Below are 20,296 nucleotides of genomic sequence, written 5' to 3' on the forward strand. Positions count from 1 at the left end.
GTGAAATGTTTGTAAGAGTTTCTGACGATGTTCCGAGTAACTTGTATCGCCTGTACAACGTTTTCAAACTGTATGCCTGTTGTACTTAACTGGTACTGCCAGTTGCTTCAATGCAAAGGAGCTACATAGGTCACGTTTATAACCGTAAAAATTTAAAATAGTAGATTATCGCAGTCCTTTCATGTATTACACAAACATGAAAAAATTTGTTTACTAAGCTTCTCAATTAGCATGTAAGAGATTGCTGCCACCTATTGGTACCCCTAAACTCTATACTAGAGTCCATTTAACTACTGCCCGGCAGTGTGCCATCGGCTGTGAACACGGATGCAGGAGACAATATCCTACGGATTGAATGTATTTGATCAGAAACTTTTGTGAGTGTTTGGCACAATCGTGGTTTTACTGTATAATGTATAACATTACACTGGAGAGGCTTCTTCGAGGTACGTTCACCTCGGGCATGGTATATTTTATATTTTTGATGTAGGATTTTCCATAACTGTTTTTTACAGTTGTTCCCAAATATGTCTACGACTAAATGATAGCGTACTACACAGAATGGCACAATGTCTATGTATGTAGATGGTATTTAACAAATATTATTACATTGTAAAAAATTTTTTTAAACACATTTTCTGGTCTGAAGATGGCAATTTAACTTGCGGAAACTATATATACACTACTGGCCATTAAAATTGCTACACCACGAAGATGACGTGCTACAGACGCGAAATTTAACCGTCAGGAAGAACATGCTGTGATATGCAAATGATTAGCTTTTCAGAGCATTCACACAAGGTTGGCGCCAGTGGCAACACCTACAACGTGCTGACATGAGGAAACTTTCCAACCGATTTCTCATACACAAACAGCAGTTGACCGGTGTTGCCTGGTGAAACGTTGTTGTGACGTTTGCAATACAACAACCATCTGCACGAACAGTTCGACGACGTTTGCAGCAGCATGGACTATCAGCTCGGAGACCATGGCTGCGGTTACCCTTGACGCTGCATCACAGACAGGAGCACCTGCGATGGTGTACTCAACGACGAACCTGGGTGCACGAATGGCAAAACGTCATTTTTTTGGGTGAATCCAGGTTCTGTTTACAGCATCATGATGGTCGCATCCATGTTTGGCGACATCGCGGTGAACGCACATTGGAAGCGTGTGTATTCGTCATTGCCATACTGGCGTATCACCCGGCGTGATGCTATGGGGTGCCATGTGTTATACGTCTCGGTTACCTCTTGTTCGCATTGACGGCACTTTGAACAGTGGACGTTACATTTCAGATGTGTTACGAACCGTGACTCTACCCTTCATTCGATCCCTGCGAAACCCTACAATTCAGCAGGATAATGCACGACCGCTTGTTGCAGGTCCTGTACGGGCCTTTCTGGATACAGAAAATGTTCGACTGCTGCCCTGGCCAGCACATTCTCCAGATCTCTCACCAATTGAAAACGGTTGATCAATGGTGACCGAGCAACTGGCCCGTCACAATACGCCAGTCAGTACTCTTGATGAACTGTGGTATCGTGTTGAAGCTGCATGGGCAGCTGTACCTGTACACGCTATCCAAGCTCTGTTTGACTCAATGCCCAGGCTTATCAGGGCAGTTATTACGGCCAGAGGTGGTTGTTCTGGGTACTGATTTCTCAGGATCTATGCACCCAAATTTCGTGAAAATGTAATCACATGTCAGTTCTAGTATAATGTATTTGTCCAATGAATACCCGTTTATCGTCTGCATTTCATCTTGGTGTAGCAATTTTAATGGCCAGTAGTGTACATTCTCAGATCTGAAGATGACAATTTAACTTGCCGAAACTACATATACATAGCGATCTGTGCAAATACTTGTCACCAAAAATCGTTAACATAACAGCTGTACACCAGACTTATAATTACAGATAACACGAACGTAAGCAAGTAAAGTGATCAGGTACTTCCGACTATCTTAAATTTTAATTATTGTAATTAATTGTTTATCTTCAAGGGAATGTTTTGCGCTTCTCCTTTTTAATAAAAATAATTACATAGCTTGGTCTTATTCACTCATTTCATGTCTGATGCAAGCATCTGATGAATGTGTCGTCTTTCGCTATTAGGACTTTTGGGTGTTTCGGTAATTTTCTAGCAGTAAAGTATCTTTTCCTGCGGCATTCGTGCTGTGCATCTCTTGAATCCCAGAAACATGTACGATGGCGATATTCTTCTATCAAGTACTTTACAGTGTCTTCGGACCACTCCATCGCTCACGCAACTTATTTCAACATAAAGAAAAGTAGGCAAGATAGCAGACGAAAGTTTTCTGTACTGGTAATGCCTAGGCGGAGACGACGTGAACTTCCTTCGATGTTTCGCTAAAAGACCGACAAGCAGCGAAACACATGCTAATACTAATCGAACAGAACCAAATATCATTTGCTTTTGCACTTTCTCTTGTATTCGCTTCGGTGGGAAGGGGTTTAAGATTCCTGTTCCTTACGAGGATATCCCGAAACTGCAGGCAGCACCTTGTATAGGCCACGAGCTGCAACTCGCCACGAGTTCGGCGGCGCCGTGAGGGGTAGGCAACCCGCAGCGCCCGCTCTAGCTGGGCACTCGGTCGCGATTTACGACGGGCGCAGTTGCGGAGGCTGCAAATTAGATTATCGGTCGCGGCCGGTGCTCCTTATTTATGACGGGGGGGATTACCGGCCGAACTGCCGCTAATTTAAAACGTAACGTGCCCGGCGACCGGCGGATTAGCCGCGCGATGGTCATTTAATCAGCATTAACGTTTCAACTGTGATAGCCCACATGCGCTCCCCCACTCCCTCCTACCCGAGTGGCGCTCATTTCCACGATTAGCTCCGTGTCTGGCGCGGCCGAAGGAGGCGCTATAAGCTCCCCGAGCTAATGGAATTCGCTCTCTTAAAAGCGAGCAAACCTTTACTTTCGTTAATGGCTCATTCGTACTAGAGGTGAAGTTTAAACCATCGGAATTAGGTGCAAGCGGTTACTCGACTGCGATTAAGTTTTTCATTACGATGTGTGAACAGATCAATTCTCTCTTTGTAACAGTGCGTTGCCGCGTGTACTCAATTGCAGACGCCGAAGTGGAAATTCACTGTGGAGAAAAAGTAAGAACATTGAGGTTTGTCGATGACATAGTTATTCTGTCAGAGTCAGCAAAGGACGTGGAAGAGTTGTTGAACGGAATGTTTAGCGTTTTCAGAATGGGTTATAAGACGAACATGTACAAAAGTAAGCCGAGGGTCCTGGAATGGTGAGGGAATTACATTTGAAAATGAGGGGCTAAAAGTACTAGATCAGTCTTGAGATTTGGACGTCAAAATAGCCGATGGCCGAAGCAGATAAGATACAGCAAGATGCTGAATAAGAAGGGCCGCCGCGACTTCTTAAAATTTTTATTCAAAGATACGATCGATTTAGCAGACTACATATCCATCATCAGCTATTTATAGTCAGTCAATAAAAGAGATCTGTCAAAAATTCGGACAAAGCACATTTCCTAATATTCTGACCAAGGTATTTAAAATTTCTAGCTCGCAAATGTGCGAACGTCCTAAAATGAATGTTCTTTACCCGGCTTTTAAACAGATCGCATTTGAGGATCGATTATAAACATATGACGACGCAAACACAGCTTGAGAAACTGTTCGTGTCTTCGAATAAAGATTTTAAACAGTCGCAGCGGTTCTTCATGCTCAGCATCAACTTAAGTATTAGGAAGACCTTCCTAAAGATAAAATTAACTGCAACAGCAAAAAAGGAAATCTTTTGACCAAGGTTTCAGCGCTGCTATGAGTGCTTTCATCAAAAATAAAACGTTAAAACTGACGTATAACATAATTACAAAATTACAGGAAATTTTTTTTTAAAAGTGTGTCTCACTTACATAGTCTCAAAGCTGCTTAGAATTTTCTCAAAGACGAAATTCGTAGACATATTTTGATGCTTGCTTAGAAAAGGGAGAATTTTAAAGCAAACGACCACACAGTGCTATGCAGCAAATATTTTTCGCCAGGATGTTTTGATACTGAGGCCTTTGGTATAGGAAGAAAACTCAAGCCAGATACTGTACCATCAATTTTTGATTTTCTTCTGCACTTACCACCTAAAGGAAAATAGAGGGAACCACCAACTCAGAGAAATGCGCAAGAAGCGCCGTCTAGTTCGAAAAATGATGTTAAGTTGCATTTTATTTGTACTTTTATCGAAACGACTGTAAAGAAAGTAGTTGTGCACTAGTTTGGATGACTTAAACGTATAATTTCATTACATCTGAAACTACATTTAGCTCAAGATTGGTTTAGTTTGTATAAAAACACTGACTAGTATTGTTGAGGAAGATTTGTTGTTAACATAGCACTGATAGGCTACTGTGATCAAAATGTTTGATTTATTTATTTTTCTTCGTTTCATATAATTACATTATGTACAGTGTGTGTACTGGTAATATAGGACAAGTCAATCTAATGTCTTAAAATAAATAGTCTACATATTACAGCAAAAAACATAAAATGGGTGATGCTGCATAGGTTTTTCTCTCGATTAATATTTAGGTCTTAAAGCTGTTTTTATATTGCTTAATTACAGATCAGACATACAAAATCATATGATGCATAAAAATTTTTCCATTAAATAATCCCTTAGCTCTTTCTGGAATACTTTTTTACTCGTACTGCCCTATAGACTCTTAGGAAGTTAAATTTTGCAACCGAGTACCAAGGATCTTTGTCAACAGCTCTCTGTTTGTGTGGCTTACTTTTAAGTTGGCCTTTATTTCTTGTCATATGAATGAACACATTCATTTTTTTTCTGGTAATACATTGACTTTGATGTATTGTATATGGATGGTCATGTTTAGATTGTGATAGGCAGTTCTGCATGAGTCAGTTTGTCTTATTATTGAAGATGGTCTTAACGACCTTTTTTGCAATGCATAAATTCTTTTAGTATTATTGCCGCTGGAGTTTCCCAAGCAGTTACTTCTAAACTGTTAGTATTACGTTTTTATGAGTGTACAAATTATATGTTACCTAAAATAATGCCAGTTACATCAAGTGTACAATTATTGTGTACCTTTTAGGTTAAAGTACACGTGCAGCATAAAACTTGATCTTGGACTCTCAAATTAAGTGCCACAATGCTACTTACACATCTAAATTGCCGGTATTATTGTTCTGTATCAATACAAACACTTGAGGCTAAAAAATGTGTTGAACAGGCAGTGCAGTAATAGCTGGCACTTCCTGTTAGGCCTAAATGATGCGATGTTACTGGTGGTAGAAAAGGGAACGTCTTTTGATGAAGCACTTTTTTGAGGGGGAGAAGATAATGCATTAAAAAAAACGTAATGACTTCATTTACTGGCTAATATAGCTTTCTTATTACTTTTGATCTTGGATCTACTTGCGGTTATGTTCCACTGGTGCAGAAAAACGAACTTCCTAGGATGGCAGTGACGCTTACTGATCGTTAATATGGTGCCAAAGGTATCTAAAAAAAGTTTACAGACTAATTCCTAATGAACTACAAAATACTACCAATATCGATAGCATGTTTATCCACTGATATCATTTTTTAGCACAACAAAGCATGGTAATATGATGTGTTTTGGCGAGATCTTCAATGCGCTGTATCATTTAAATTCCACTTTTTCGTAATACGCATGTATAACTTCGAAATGTACGAAATACATTATGTTAGCTTCTTAAACACTACTCGGTCAAAGACGATACTCGACAAGGTTACACTCAGGTCTCAGACTGTGAAGGAAAATTAGATCTTTCCACCAAGATAAGACAGTGTGTATTATTTACCAAAATACGTAAAGATTTCTTCTGTAACACTACAAAACACGCGTGACACTACTGTTCGAACTCAATTGTTCTATAACAGTAAAAAAAAAAGTACTACATACAGCTCTCATATTGGCACTATTGATATAACTTACAGGCTACGCTGCGCTTCGCAACAAATTAGATTATTGCACCACACCTTAAATAATATAGGCAGTTTTTGTTTTCTTTTTTTTATTAGAAAAGTAAAGATTTTTTACATATCATCACAAAACACACATCGCATTACTGCTGACCTAACTTTCACGTTAAAGTGCCCTTGTTGAGGACTGACGTATTCTGTCGCACAGTGGCAAATTGGATGACACTTCGAGGAAACTGCATAATGAAAAGCAATTTTAACACCTGAATTCGATACACATTCATATGGGTAAGGAGTGAGAACTGCGTTGCTTTCAGCTACCCACTTTCAGCTACTTTTCAAAGTCTCTCAAACGTTATGTTGACGGTATGAGTATGTACAGTTGATATGCTGTCAGCTACTTTTTAAAGTCAGCAAAACATTATAGCGACTCCACGCTAGGGTAAAAACTTTACCTTGCAGTACAAAACATTAGTTATCTTCTGCTAATAATGCTAACATATGCTACCACACACTGGGGACTACATCACACTTTGATAAAATAATATACTGAACAGTGACTGCCATTACCCTGAACATGGTGACTATCGTTATCCTGAATCCATGGTGAATACTATTGCTGATAATAATGGTCAGTTGACATGGTGACTCCCATTACCTCGATCATGGAGAATGCTAACATTATCCCAAACCAATGGAGTGGGTTCAAGGGGGTGGGTGAACATGGGGGCTATGCTACCCCACAAACATTTGAGTAGAAGAATTTATGTTTTTACACACATCAATTTCGAAGTTTGACAGCTAACTCTTGGAGAATGAAAAAGCACCAAAACTTCGAGTCTCGAAAACGACAAGAAGTTCCATAAATTACAAGCCATATTCATTAAAGGACACTTTTGAGTTGGTTGTATGGTGTCCCGATGACGTGGCTGAGAGTGTGGCTTGACTAATCGGGTAAAGACACACATTCGTAGGCTGACTGTACCTGCTGTTAACAAAAAAACTGACCAGAAAACCGCAGGAAGCTGAATAAGGCAAGACAGGGAGATAAAACCTAAATAAGAAACACTTATTCTCCGTGTGCAGGCGGAACGACTGAAAGCAACCGAAATCTCCTCACTTACAAGCTCATACTGTCATAGTTTCCAGACAAGATTCATAAATGTAGTGCTTACTGAAATACCGATAACTGTGAGTGGAGACTTTGATTCTATATCGTGTAGATTTCATCGAAGTGTCATGTAGTGTCCACTGTGCGATGGCATAAATTAGCATTATGAGCAGAAGATGAAAAAAGTTTTGTACTGCAAGATAAAGTTAGTACCCTAGTTTTCAGGCGCTATGATATTTGGTTGTCTTTTAAAAGTAGCTGAAAGTGGGCAGTTGAAACTGGAGGCCTACACTGAAACTTCTACGAGGGCGTGAAGTAATCTGACATTATATGAGGCAGAAGGGGTAGATAACACACCTCCGGAGTTTCTAAAATCGTTGGAAGTGGCAGCCAAAGGACTATTCGAGTTTATTTGTAAAATGTATGTGACTGGACTCATACCATATGATTTTCGGAAATATTCATTGACTCAATCTCGAAGATAGCAACGGCGGATAAGTCTCAATTTCGAAGACAGCAAGGGCAGAAAAGTGAGAGAACTATCACAGTCAGATGAGCAGCTCATGCATCGAAGTTGCTGAGGAGAATATATACAGAGGAATGGGAAAGAAAATTGAGGGTCATTTAGATGATAATTAGTTTGACTTTAGAATAGGTGAAGGCATCAGAGTGGCTGTCCTGACGTGGAGCTTGATGGTGGAAGTAATACTAAGAAAAATCATTTTCATAGCATTTGTTGACTTAGGAACAGCGTTGAACAATATTAAATAGCGCACGTTCTTCGAAACTCTAAGAAAAATATTAGTAAGTAATAGGGATTGACGGGTAGTGTGCAACATATACAAGAACCTAGGGGGAACAATAAGAATGGAAGATGAAGAAAAAAGTGCTTGGATTAAAGAAGGTTTAAGACAGGGATGCAGTCTTTCACCTATAGTATTTAACCTATGCATTGAAGAAACAATGAGGGAAATACAAAGAAAGAATAAACAGTGAGATTAAAACTTGAAGTGAAAGGAAATCAGTGGTAAGATTCGCTCATGGCATAAAGGACCTGTTGAATGGAATGAACAGTGTAATGAGTGTTGAAAAAGGATCGAGAGCGAACTGAAGGAGGAAGAAAGTAGTGAAGAGTAGCAGAAATAAGATTAGTGACGAACTTTACTTCAACGTTGGTAAACATGATATGAAGAAATTCTTCTACCGTGGAAACAAAATAACACAAGATGGACGAAGCAATTCCTCAGAACTGGCGAGTAAAGGAACATAAGGAAAAGACATAAGACGAATGGACAGGATGGCATATTTTGAGCCATGAGGTAATGAGTGCCATGGTGCTATAGGGAACTGTAGAAGTTAAAAACTGTAGGTTGAGACAGAGATTGAAGTACGCAGGATAAAAATTGAAGACGTCGGGTGCAAGTTGCTGTGTCAGGGCTATTTTCGCTCTCACGTAGCAACCAGTCAGACATCAGCGTCAAGCGGGTGGCATGTAAAGCAAAGCCACAGGGGCCGCATCAACAGACGACAGCCAGAAGGTTGCGCACACCTGGCGGCCCAGCAGACGCCAGCGTGATCTCCCTGAGAGGTCGCTGGCCACGAATAGGCCCGACTGCATCGTGGCGCCTTCACGGTATTTAGGCCGGTGCGTGGGCTCCGTCAGGCAGTTCATTACTAATGACCTCTCTGAGAAGAGCCACGACCGCAGTAGCGATTCCTCAATCGGAGTCCCGCTAAGGGACCATCAGGATATTCGATGCCATATGTTAACAGGCGACATACTGTGTGTGGAGCAGCCAGTGCAAGCACCATGCTTCGCGATGACGTGGACATTTGCGGACTTCGATATTGGCTGCCGTACTGCTTCTTGTTACTAAATTTTTCATTTCAAAGGTAAGAAAGCGATTCACTTTGATATTTCTCGGGGCTGTCAGCCCAGCAAACACTTATTGTGCTGTTCAAGTGCAACTCTGACTTAACCACGTACTGTCCGTGTAAAAAGTTACTTCAAGGATCAGATTTGAGTTTATATGTTTACTAAGACACTTGTTTTGTATTGGTTACCTGGGCTGTGTTGTTATTGCACCTCCAGGGGCGCTCTACATATCACAAGTGTTCGGCACACGGACCGTGCATCCGAACGTTGAGCGTTGAGCGTGCCGAGTTTCTGACGCCATAGCGTGGAATAGCACGTTCGGGAGCCTTTCCGAACGTGCAGAGCAATATCTGGCATGTCAGATATTCTGAGCGTGCGTCTGAGCGTTGACCAATGAGATGGCACAACGCCACCTACGTCACACGCACGCCGTCTCCCTTCAGTACGGAGTCGTGAGGCGCCGTATTGGCATTCATTGCAAGCCTATATGTGTATATGCCGTTTCTGAGCACCAGCAAATTGAGAATCCCTCGAAAAACCGTTGTTAGTTGTGTGATTCGTTCCAATAAAATAATGAGAAACATCACATTCGTGGCAAAAGAATTATTGTAACTTGCGTATTATGAGAGTAGGCTATTTGAAGGGAGCGACACACCGAAGTTCCATCAAAAACACATTGTTCTTGGTACAATGTGTTATAATTAAATTTCAGTTAGTAACAGTTACCTACGATTAACGTTTTTAGAATGTCGTAACACAATATGGCCAACCATACTCAGCGTGTTATTGGTTTAGCGTCGCCGGCACTGTAGCTCAGCGTGTTCGGTCAGAGGGCTAGCTGCCCTCTGTAATAAAAACAAGAAAACTGAGTGAATGGATCAATAACGAACTTCAAAGGGCGTCTGGGGACGGCCGCCACGAACAATTGCAACGAACTATAACGAACAAAATGAGGTTACCAAAGAAAAAAAAAAGAAAAAGCATAATGAGTAGCGTCTTTGCTCCGTAGTGAGTTTTTGTTGGGGCGGTGGTTCGCGTCTTAACACTTCCAATTTTTTTTCCTAACATTCGCGCTTTTATTAGGTTCTGATACTTTACTATTTGTTTAATATAGGTATATGTTATAATATTTGATGTTTTGTAAATATAAGCTCACCTTTTTTTGAGGGGTGACTTTGTTCGATTGGCTTAATCTACAGGACAGCTTATGCTACTTGTATAAAGATATTTGGCTCCTTTTTCTTTTACGCTTCGTAATTCACATGTTGAAACGATTCTGCTACTGGGTAGTAACAGTGATCAAGTGAGACTGACCTTGGGGTTTTACTAAAATGTGGGAATGGTGAAATAATGTTTATGTTACGGGGAGAAGTATTCCAAATTTGTAACGCAATTTTTGTAATGGAACTTTTATAAGCCTGTGTCCTTATTGGTTGGACATGGTACTTCCCTTTTGGTGGACGATGAAGGAAATGTGCATTTTAATAGGGCTAACGTGGGAATTATACGCGCGCCCATTGAGTAAACAGCGTGATTTACGAACTAGAAAGGTCCGTCAACTGCCGCAGGAGTGCGTTGCGATCGCGTATACCACATTGGGGCCCACGTACCGTATGGAGAAGTCGCACCGTTTTTGAGCGTTCAGCAACACGTTGAACTTGGCACGCTCAACGTTGACGTTCGACAGCACGGTCCATGTGCCGACGGCTTTACTCTGACACGAAGAGGTTGCACCAAACCAGTCAGAGCACAGACGAATCGAGGGAAGAAAGAAGGGTGTAAAGCCGTCGGCACACGGACCGTGCATCCGGACGCTGAGCGTTGAGCGTGCCGAGTTTCTGACGTCATAGAGTGGAGTAGCGCGTTCGGGAGTCTTCCCGAACTTACAGGGCAATATCTAGCAGGTCAGATATTCTGAGCGTGCGGTTGAGCGTTGACCAATAAGATGGCACAACGCCACCTACGTCACATGCACGCCATCTCCTTTCAGCACAGAGCCGTGATGCACCATATTGGCATTCGTTTCAAGCCTATACGTGTATATGCCGTTTAGGAGCACTAGCAAATTGAGAATCACTCAAAAACCCGTTGTTAACTGTGTGATTCGTTGAAAAAAAAAAAAAGAGAGAGAAACATCTTATTCGTGTGTTATTGTAAGTTGCATGTTATGCCATTTAAAGGCAACGAAATACAGGCAACGAAACACTGAGGATCCACCAAAAACACATTTTTCTTGGTACAATTTGTTATAATTAAATTTCAATTAGTAACATAGCTACGATTAGCGCTTTCAGCAACTGGTAATATACTAGGAGTGGGAATGCGAGCTTTAATGTCAGTGTATCGTAGTGAGTAGCATTACCGACTTTTACCTAAACGTAGAAAATGTCGTTGGTGCGTGTCTCACGCTGTCTAAATTTTTTTTCCCTCTAACATTCACGTAATAGGTTCTGACGCATTATTATTAGTTTAATATAAGTATATAATGTAGTATTTGATGTCGTGTAAATATAAGTTCACCTTTTTTTGAGGAGTGAGTTTTTTTCGAATGGCTTAATCTACAGGACAACTTGTGCTACTTGTATAACGATATTTTGCTCCTTTTTGTTTTACGTTTCGTAATTCACATGTTGCAAAGATTCTGCTACTGGGTAGGAACAGTGATCAAGTAAGAATGACCTTACGCTTTTACTAAAATGTGGAAATGCTGAAATAATTTGGAGAACTATTGCAAATTTGTATCACACTCTTTGTAATAGAACTTTTATAAGCCTGTGTTCTTACTTATTTGACACGGTACTTTCCTCTTCGTCTTAAAAACATGTACATGGGTATGGAAGTTTTTATTTGTGTATATTACATATAGAACAACGTGACTAGCCTACGGGCAATGGAGGAAATGTGCGTTTTGATAGAGTTAATGTGGGAATTTTACACGCACCCGTTGAAGTAAACAGTGTGATTTACGAGCTAGAAACATCCCGCCACTGGCGCTGGAGTGCGTCGTGATCGCGTATAGCACGTCGGGGCCCACGTACCGTACGCACAAGTCGCACCGTTTCTGAGCGTTCAGCAGCGCGTTCGAGTCAGCACGCTCGACGTTGACGTGCCTAGTGGACGCGAGCGGCACGTACCTGCTCGCACGAGCACGTCCCTGGAGAGCACGGCGCCGAGGGCGTTGGCGGCCCTGCAGCGGTAGCGCGCCGAGTGCACGTCGTGGCGGTAGCGGTCGGCGGGGAAGGGCGGGAACTGCAGCGAGCCGTTGTCGTGCGGCAGGCGCAGGCCGGCCACCGGCGGCGCCGCCGACCCGTCCGCCAGCAGCCACGACAGCCGCGGCGGCGGCGAGCCGTGCGCCGCGCACTCCAGCCGCGCGCCCGAGCTGTTGGAGAACTCGAGGCGCGCCGCCGGCTCCACCACCAGCACCGGGCCCTGCAGCTCCAGCGCCACGCTCCACACTGCAACAGCGCGCGGCAAGCGCGGGCGTCAGCCGCCGCTCCGCACCTCCTCCCTCACGACAGCGCAGCGCAGCGGCCCGTTATGAAAGGAGATCACAGTTTGCTACTAGCTGTTTACCTCCCCCCACCCCCCAGCCCACCCAAAACCACTTGTCATCCAACTAGGTTCTTACCCTCATCCCCCCCTCCCCCAATTACCACTTGTCACCCCCATTTTTAACACGCCACAGACACCTACCATTTTACTAACAATAACAATAGAGTACACAGGGCTAGTAGAGAAGTGAAGAGGGAAAAATTACACTACTGGCCATTAAAATTGATGCACCGAGAAGAAATGCAGATGATAAACGGATATTCATTGGACAAATACCGGTGATCAAAAAGTCAGTATAAATTTGAAAACTGAATAGATCACGACTTAATGTAGACAGAGAGGTACAAATTGACACACGTGCTTGGAATGACATGGAGTTTTTATTAGAACCAAAAAATTACAAAACTTCAAAAAATGTGACCCAGATGGCGCTTCATCTGATCAGACTAGCAATAATTAGCATAGGAAAGTAAGACAAAGCAAAGATGATGTTCTTTACAGGAAATTCTCAATATCTCCACCATCATTCCTCAACAATAGCTGTAGTCGAGGAATAATGTTGTGAACAGCACTGTAAAGCATGTCCGGAGTTGTTCTGGGTACTGATTTCTCAGGATCTATGCACCCCAATTGCGTGAAAATGTAATCACATGTCAGTTGTAGTATAATATACCGGGTGATCACAAAGTCAGTATAAATTTGAAAAAATAAACTACGGAATAATGTAGATAGAGAGGTAAAAATTGACACACCTGCTTGGAATGACATGGGGTTTTATTAGAACAAAAAAAAAAAACAGAGTTCACAAAATGTCCGAGAGATGGTGCTGGACAGCAAAACGTAAGTAACTGCTACCATGACGAGTGAGAGGTACGCCGATATGTTACAGAATCGCATCATCCCCAGCCTGGCTGACAAACAGCTGCTCGAACGTACGATGTTTATGTGCGATGGCTCTCCACCCCATATTGCCAGACGCTTGAAAGATCTCTTGCACGCGTCGTTTGGTGACGATCGTGTGCTCAGCTGCCACTTTAGTCATGCTTGGCGTCCCAGGTCCCCAGATCTCGGTCCGTGCGATTATTGGCTTTGGGGTTACCTGAAGTCGCAAGTGTATCGTGATCGACCGACATCTCTACGGATGCTGAAAGACAACATCCGACGCCCCATGCCTCACCATAAGTAACCTCTGGCGTCTGGAAATATGGGGTGGAGAGCCATCGTGCATAAACATCGCACGTTCCAGCAGCTGTTTGTCAGCCAGGCTGGGCATGATGCGATTCTGTAACATATCGGCGTACCTCTCACTCGTCATGGTAGCAGTTACTTACGTTTTGCTGTCCAGCGCCATCTCTCGGACATTTTCTGAACTCTGTTTTTTTTTTTTGGTTTTGATAAAACCCCATGTCATTCCAAGCACGTGTGTCAATTTTTACCTCTCTATCTACATTATTCCGTAGTTTATTTTTTCAAATTTATACTGTCTTTGTGATCACCCGGTATATTATACTAGAACTGACATGTGATTACATTTTCACGCAATTGGGGTGCATAGATCCTGAGAAATCAGCACCCAGAACAACCACCTCTGGCCGTAATAACGTCCTTGATCCGCCTGGGCATTGAGTCAAACAGAGCTTCGATGGCGTGTGCAGGTACAGCCGCCCATGCAGCTACAACACGATACCACAGTTCATCAAGAGTAGTGACTGGCGTACTGTGATGAGCCAGTTGCTCGGCCACCGTTGACCAGACGGTTTCAATTGGTGAGAGATCTGGAGAATATGCTGCCCAGGGCAGCAGTCGAACATTTTCGGTAACCAGAAACGCATGGACTGGACCTGCAACTTGCGGTCGTGCATTATCCTTCTGAAATGTAGGGTTTCGCAGGGATCGAATGAAGGGTAGAGCCACGGATCGTAACACATCTGAAATGTAACGTCCACTGTTCAAAGTGCCGTCAATGTGAACAAGAGGTGACCGAGACGTGTAACCAATGGCACACCAAACGCATATGGCGATGACGAATACACGCTTCCAATGTGCGTTCACCGCGATGTCGCCAAACACGGATGCGACCATCATGATGCTGTAAACAGAACCTGGATTCATCCCAAAAAATAACGTTTTGCCATTCGTGCACCCAGGTTCGTCGTTGAGTACACCATCGCAGGCGCTCCTGTCTGTGATGCAGCGTCGAGGGTAACCCGAGCCACGGTCTCCGAGCTGATAGTCCACGCTGCTGCAAACGTCGTCGAACTGTTGTCTTGCAAACGTTCCCACCTGTTTACTCAGGGATCGAGACGTGGCTGCACGATCCGTTACAGCCATGCGGATAAGATGCCTGTCATCTCGACTGCTAGTGATACGAAGCCATTGGGACCCAGCACGGCGTTCCGTATTACCCTCCTGAACCCACCGATTCCATATTCTGCTAACAGTCATTGGATCTAGACCAACGCGAGCACCAATGTTGCAATACGATAAACCGCAATCGCGATAGGCTACAATCCGACCTTTATCAAAGTCGGAAACGTGATGGTACGCATTTCTCCTCCTTACACGAGGCATCACAACAAAGTTTCACCAGGCAACGCCGGTCAAGTGCTGTTTGTGTATGAGATATCAGTCGGAAACTTTCCTCGTGTCGGCACGTTGTAGGTGTCGCCACCGGCCCCAACCTTGTGTGAATGCTCTGAAAAGCTAATCATTTGCATATCACAGCATATTCTTCCTGTCGGTTAAATTTCGCGTCTGTAGCACGTCATCTTCGTGGTGTAGCAATTTTAATGGCCAGTAGTATATTAAAGTAGTTGAAAGCATTAAAAGGGTCTGAAGGAATACTGATTTCTGTTGGCAGCTCAGGAGAACGACGTGGTGTCGTACAGCAGTTGTGGGCCAGGTTCTCTCAGGAGAGGATACAATGGCCTTATGACAACCTCCCCAACCGAATCAGTGCATGCATCCAGGTGAGAGGGGGTGCAACATTTTTCCTAACAAGAGGGTTCATTGTCAGTTCTGATTGTTGCCAGCATCATATTTAAAGTACCAGGGAAGCAGGTTGCTAGCCTTACTTGCCCCGAGTCCCATTGTGTTTTACCCCTAACGGCTGAGGGACTATAGATGTAGCAGTCAGGGCGAACAGACTTAGATGGTGGGGTCATGTTACACGCATGGGAGAAGCAAGGTTACCCAAGAGACTCATGGATTCAGCAGTAGAGGGTAGGAGAAGTCGGGGCAGACCGAGGAGAAGGTACCTGGATTCGGTTAAGAATGATTTTGAAGTAATAGGTTTAACATCAGAAGAGGCATCAATGTTAGCACTGAATAGGGGATCATGGAGGAACTGTATAAGGGGGGCTATGCTCCAGACTGAACGCTGAAAGGCATAATCAGTCTTAAATGATGATGATGATGATGATGAGAGGGTTCATACTGCCAAATTGTTCGTAACTTTGACTCGATGCTGAAGTCATTGAAATGTCATCATGGATTCTCTCAAACCAAGAAATTTCGTTTCGGTTCCTTCTTAGTGCTTCGCCCTGGAGAGTTAGAAAGTCGATTCTAAGACGGCACATCACTATTTGTCTTGGGAGCCCGCGGCTTCCCTGTCGCGCCGATACGCGGCGTGACCATTTGTCGAGGTGTCAGGGCGGAGCCAGCCGCGGCAGCGCCGACCCCTTTGTCCGGGTCTCAGCTGGGGGCGGCGTGTCTCCAGGAAGAGGCGGGGAGCAATTCGCGCGCGCTGCTCCGCCGCGACGCTGACGGATGGAGCCGGCTCTGTGCCAACCGCGCCGCCCACCTGTTAGTGGCTGGGCCAACCCCGCGCCGTCCTCCGGGGCGGAACACGGGTCGCAGGCACCGCGCTGCGAAACCTGTGTATTGCACGCTCTGCTCGTGTAGTCACACACGACGTAGGACTAGCAGCCCTGGTGCCCTTGCCTTGCTTCTCACGCATTTCTAAGGGAGTGTCGTTGCGTCCGAAGACTGGTTTCATACAGTTTTACACACTAGTCTATCCTGTTTCTGACAGAACTGCGCTTCAAAGTTTTTATTCCTCCTCCCTGAACTTAAATTCTCTCTTCAAATCCTCCTTGCTTCCCTTTGCTGCTTGCTCGTATGCACAAGATTCAATAACATCGTGGATAGGCTAAACCTTGTATTATTCCCCTTTCGGCCAGTGCTTCCCAATCATATCGTTCCACTCTTATAATTGCAGTCTGCCCCTTCGGCTCTTGTAACTAGACCTCTAATTTCTTTCCAAGTAAGGTAATTAAATTTGCACACATATCTTGTGCCTGCATACCTTGTGCACGCATCTGATAGGGGAAAGAGAAGGCTGCTTGCAATCTAATATTGTAAATTTAATTTTTATCTAACAATGCTTGGCTGTAACAGTCCCCAAATGTTTTATGTACTTCTATAGATGTTCACATCTACATCTAAATCTACATCTACATTTCTACTCCGCAAGCCACCCAACGGTGTGTGGCGGAGAGCACTGTACGTGCCGCTGTCATTACCTCCCTTTCCTGTTCCACTCGCGTATGGTTCGCGGAAAGAACGACTGCCGGAAAGCCTCCGTGCGCGCTCGAATCTCTTTAATTTTACATTCGTGATCTCCTCGGGAGGTATAAGTAGGGGGAAGCAATATATTCGATGCCTCATCCAGAAACGCACCCTCTCGAAACCTGGACAGCAAGCTACACCGCGATGCAGAGCGCCTCTCTTGAAGAGTCTGCCATTTGAGTTTGCTAAACATCTCCGTAACGCTATCACGCTTACCAAATAACCCTGTGACGAAACGCGCCGCTCTTCTTTGGATTTTCTCTATCTCCTTTGTCAACCCGACTTGGTACGGATCCCACACTGATGAGCAATACTCAAGTATAGACCGAACTAGTGTTTTGTAAGGCACCTCCTTTGTAGATGGACTACATTTTCTAAGGACTCTCCCAATGAATCTCAACCTTGCACCCGCCTTACCAACAATTAATTTTATATGACCATTCCACTTCAAATGGTTCCGTACGCATACTCCCAGATATTTTACAGAAGTAACTGCTACCAGTGTTTGTTTCGCTATCATATAATCATACAACAAAGGATCCTTCTTTCTATGTATTCGCAATACATTACATCTGTCTATGTTAAGGGTCAGTTGCCACTCCCTGCACCAAGTGCCTATCCGCTGCAGATCTTCCTGCATTTCGCTGCAACATCTTTGTATACTACAGCATCATCCGCGAAAAGCCGCGTGGAACTTCCGACACTATCTACTAGGTCATTTATATGTATCGTGAAAAGCTATGGTCCCATAACACTCCCCTGCGGTACGCCAGAGGTTACTTTAACGTCTGTAGACGTCTCTCCATTGACAACAACATGCTGTGTTTTGTTTGCTAAAAACTCTTCAATCCAGCAACACAGCTGGTCTGATATTGCGTAGGCTCTTAATTTGTTTATCAGGCGACAGTGCGGAACTGTTTCGAACGCCTTCCGGAAGTCAAGAAAACTAAACTTAAGTCCCCTCACCGCATTTCTCGTCTATACTAGAAGGCTAATCTCAGGAACTACCGTAATGATTTTGCTGTTTTTCATTGCTATGTAGACGAGGAAGGTCGGTGTATACAGAGTGTATCATAATTAATGGCGTAAACGCATACAGTTGAAAATATGCGGTACTAGAAGCAAAAAAGTCTCAGTAAACATAAGGTCGAAAATGCATACCTTAAGAAGCTACGAGCACTTTTTCATCTTCGATACTGCGAAGCAAATCTCTTCTACTGAAAGTTCTTTGCTTTCCACATTTTGGGAAGTAGTAGTATGGACCAAAACAAGAGAAAATGTCCAGTAATCATTTGCTCTAAAATTCATACCTTAAAAGTTATGTGCAATTGTTCATTAGAAGAGTCGTGTTTCCAAGTAGTGAAGATGAACACGTGCTCATAGCTATTAAGGTATGTTTTTTAGAGCACATATTTACGGGACACTTGTTTGTTGTTTTTGTCCACATTACCATTTCCCAAAATATGGAAAGCAAAGAGCTTTCAGTAAAAGAGATTTGCTTCACAATATATAAGATGAAATATTGCTCGTAGCTCTTTTTGACTCTATGTTTACGGAGACCTTTTCGCTTATAGTATCGAGTACTTTCAAGTGTATGCGTTTACGCCATTAATTATGATACAACCTGTATAATTTATTACCGCTATACGAGAAAAGTCGTCCGGCCCTAAATACTTAGTGCTAGTACAAGCGTATAGTCACGAGTGCCCAAGAGAAGTGTGACAGGACCGCTATTGTTCTTTATACACATTGATAAGCGAGAACATTATGACCACTGTTCACCACTACGTTGCATGCCGCCTGTTGACGATGCGGGCACATGAGGCGGTAAATGAAGTACGTAACATAGGAGACACGGACGGGGGATCACTATAGCGAAGATGATGATGATGAAGTCCCATACTCCTTGACAGAGCGTAGGGGAACGATGCGGGAGACCCGCACTGCCGTGCTAGGCAAGGTCCTAGTGGAGATGGTTTGCCATTGCCTTCCTCCGAGAGCGAAGATATGGGCTGCAAATGGAGAAATTCATTGAAATAACCGACTGTGACAAAGGGCAGATTATTATTACGCAGAGTTTGTAAACGAGCATCTCGGAAACGGCGAAGCTGGTCGAATGTCCACGTGCTACTGTCGTCAACATCTACAGAAAGAGGTAGAAGGATAGTGAAACTACCACTAGGCGCTTAACGGTTGGACGTCCACGACTCTTCACTGAACGTGGGGTTCGGAGGGTTGTCTGGACTGTAAAGTAGGATAGATGGTGATCTGTGGCATCTCTGTCCAAAGAGCACAGTGCTGGTACAAGCACAAGTGTTTCAGAGCACACCATGCATTGCACATTGTTGAACATCGAGCTCCGCAGCAGACTTCCCCTACTTGTTTACATGTTGACCCACCGATATCGTCAATTACGATTGCAGTGGGCACGGGACCAAAGGGATTCAGCCGTCTATCAGTGGATACGTGTCGGCTCTTAGGGTGAATCACATTTTTGCTACCCTGGGTCGGTGGTCGTCTTCACAAATGCCGTCATCGAGGTGAACGGCGGCTCGAAACGTGCAGCGCGCCACGGACGCAGGCTGGTGGGAGCAGAAGTAAGCTGTAAGGACATTCTCATGCTCTCGCATGGGACCTGTGGTAGTCATCGAAGAGACGCTGACAGCTGCGATCCACCTGCATGCCTTCGTGCTTGATGTCTTCCCCGGCGGCGATTTCATGTTTGAGCCGTGTAACAGTCCGTGTCTCGCAGTCAGAACCGTGCTACACTGGTTTGAGGAGCATTATAGTGGAGTCATGCTGATGTCTCGACGGCGAAATTCGCCTGATGTAAATCCTATGGAACGCATCTGGGTAGCTATCGAGCGCGATCACTGCGTACGCAAATCAGCGATCCGTTGTTTATGCAAATTACATGACCTGTGCTTAGACATCTAATGCCACATGCCTCCACAAACCTACCAAAAAAGTGTCGGATCCCTGATACGTAGAATCGATGATGTATTTCGTTCCAAAGTCGGACAAATAAGCTGTGAAGCAGGTGGTCATAATGTTTTGACTCATTAGTGTACATAAGTGATCTGACGGACGGGATGAGCAGCAGTTTTCGGTGGTTTGCTGATGATGCTGTGGTGTACGGACAGGGGAGAGGGGTCTTCGATGAGTGACTGTAGGACATAAGATGACTTTGACAAAATTTCTAGTTCGTGCAATGAATGGCAGCTAGC

General features: G+C 43.9%; 1 protein-coding gene across 1 annotated transcript in view; it reads right to left on the bottom strand.

The window, feature by feature from the left end:
* LOC126191144 (Down syndrome cell adhesion molecule-like protein Dscam2) overlaps window positions 1-12,717 on the bottom strand; it is a 395,591-nt gene extending 382,874 nt beyond the window's left edge. The window contains exons 1-2 of the mRNA XM_049931899.1: window positions 12,711-12,717; window positions 12,083-12,403 (exon numbers count right to left, since the gene is read on the bottom strand). Coding sequence (XP_049787856.1) covers window positions 12,083-12,403; window positions 12,711-12,717 — 328 coding nt within the window. The remainder of the gene's footprint in view (window positions 1-12,082; window positions 12,404-12,710) is intronic.
* Window positions 12,718-20,296: the final 7,579 nt, after the last annotated feature.

The sequence above is a fragment of the Schistocerca cancellata genome, chromosome 6, assembly GCF_023864275.1.
Source record: "Schistocerca cancellata isolate TAMUIC-IGC-003103 chromosome 6, iqSchCanc2.1, whole genome shotgun sequence".
In the NCBI taxonomy this organism is placed as follows: domain Eukaryota; kingdom Metazoa; phylum Arthropoda; class Insecta; order Orthoptera; family Acrididae; genus Schistocerca; species Schistocerca cancellata.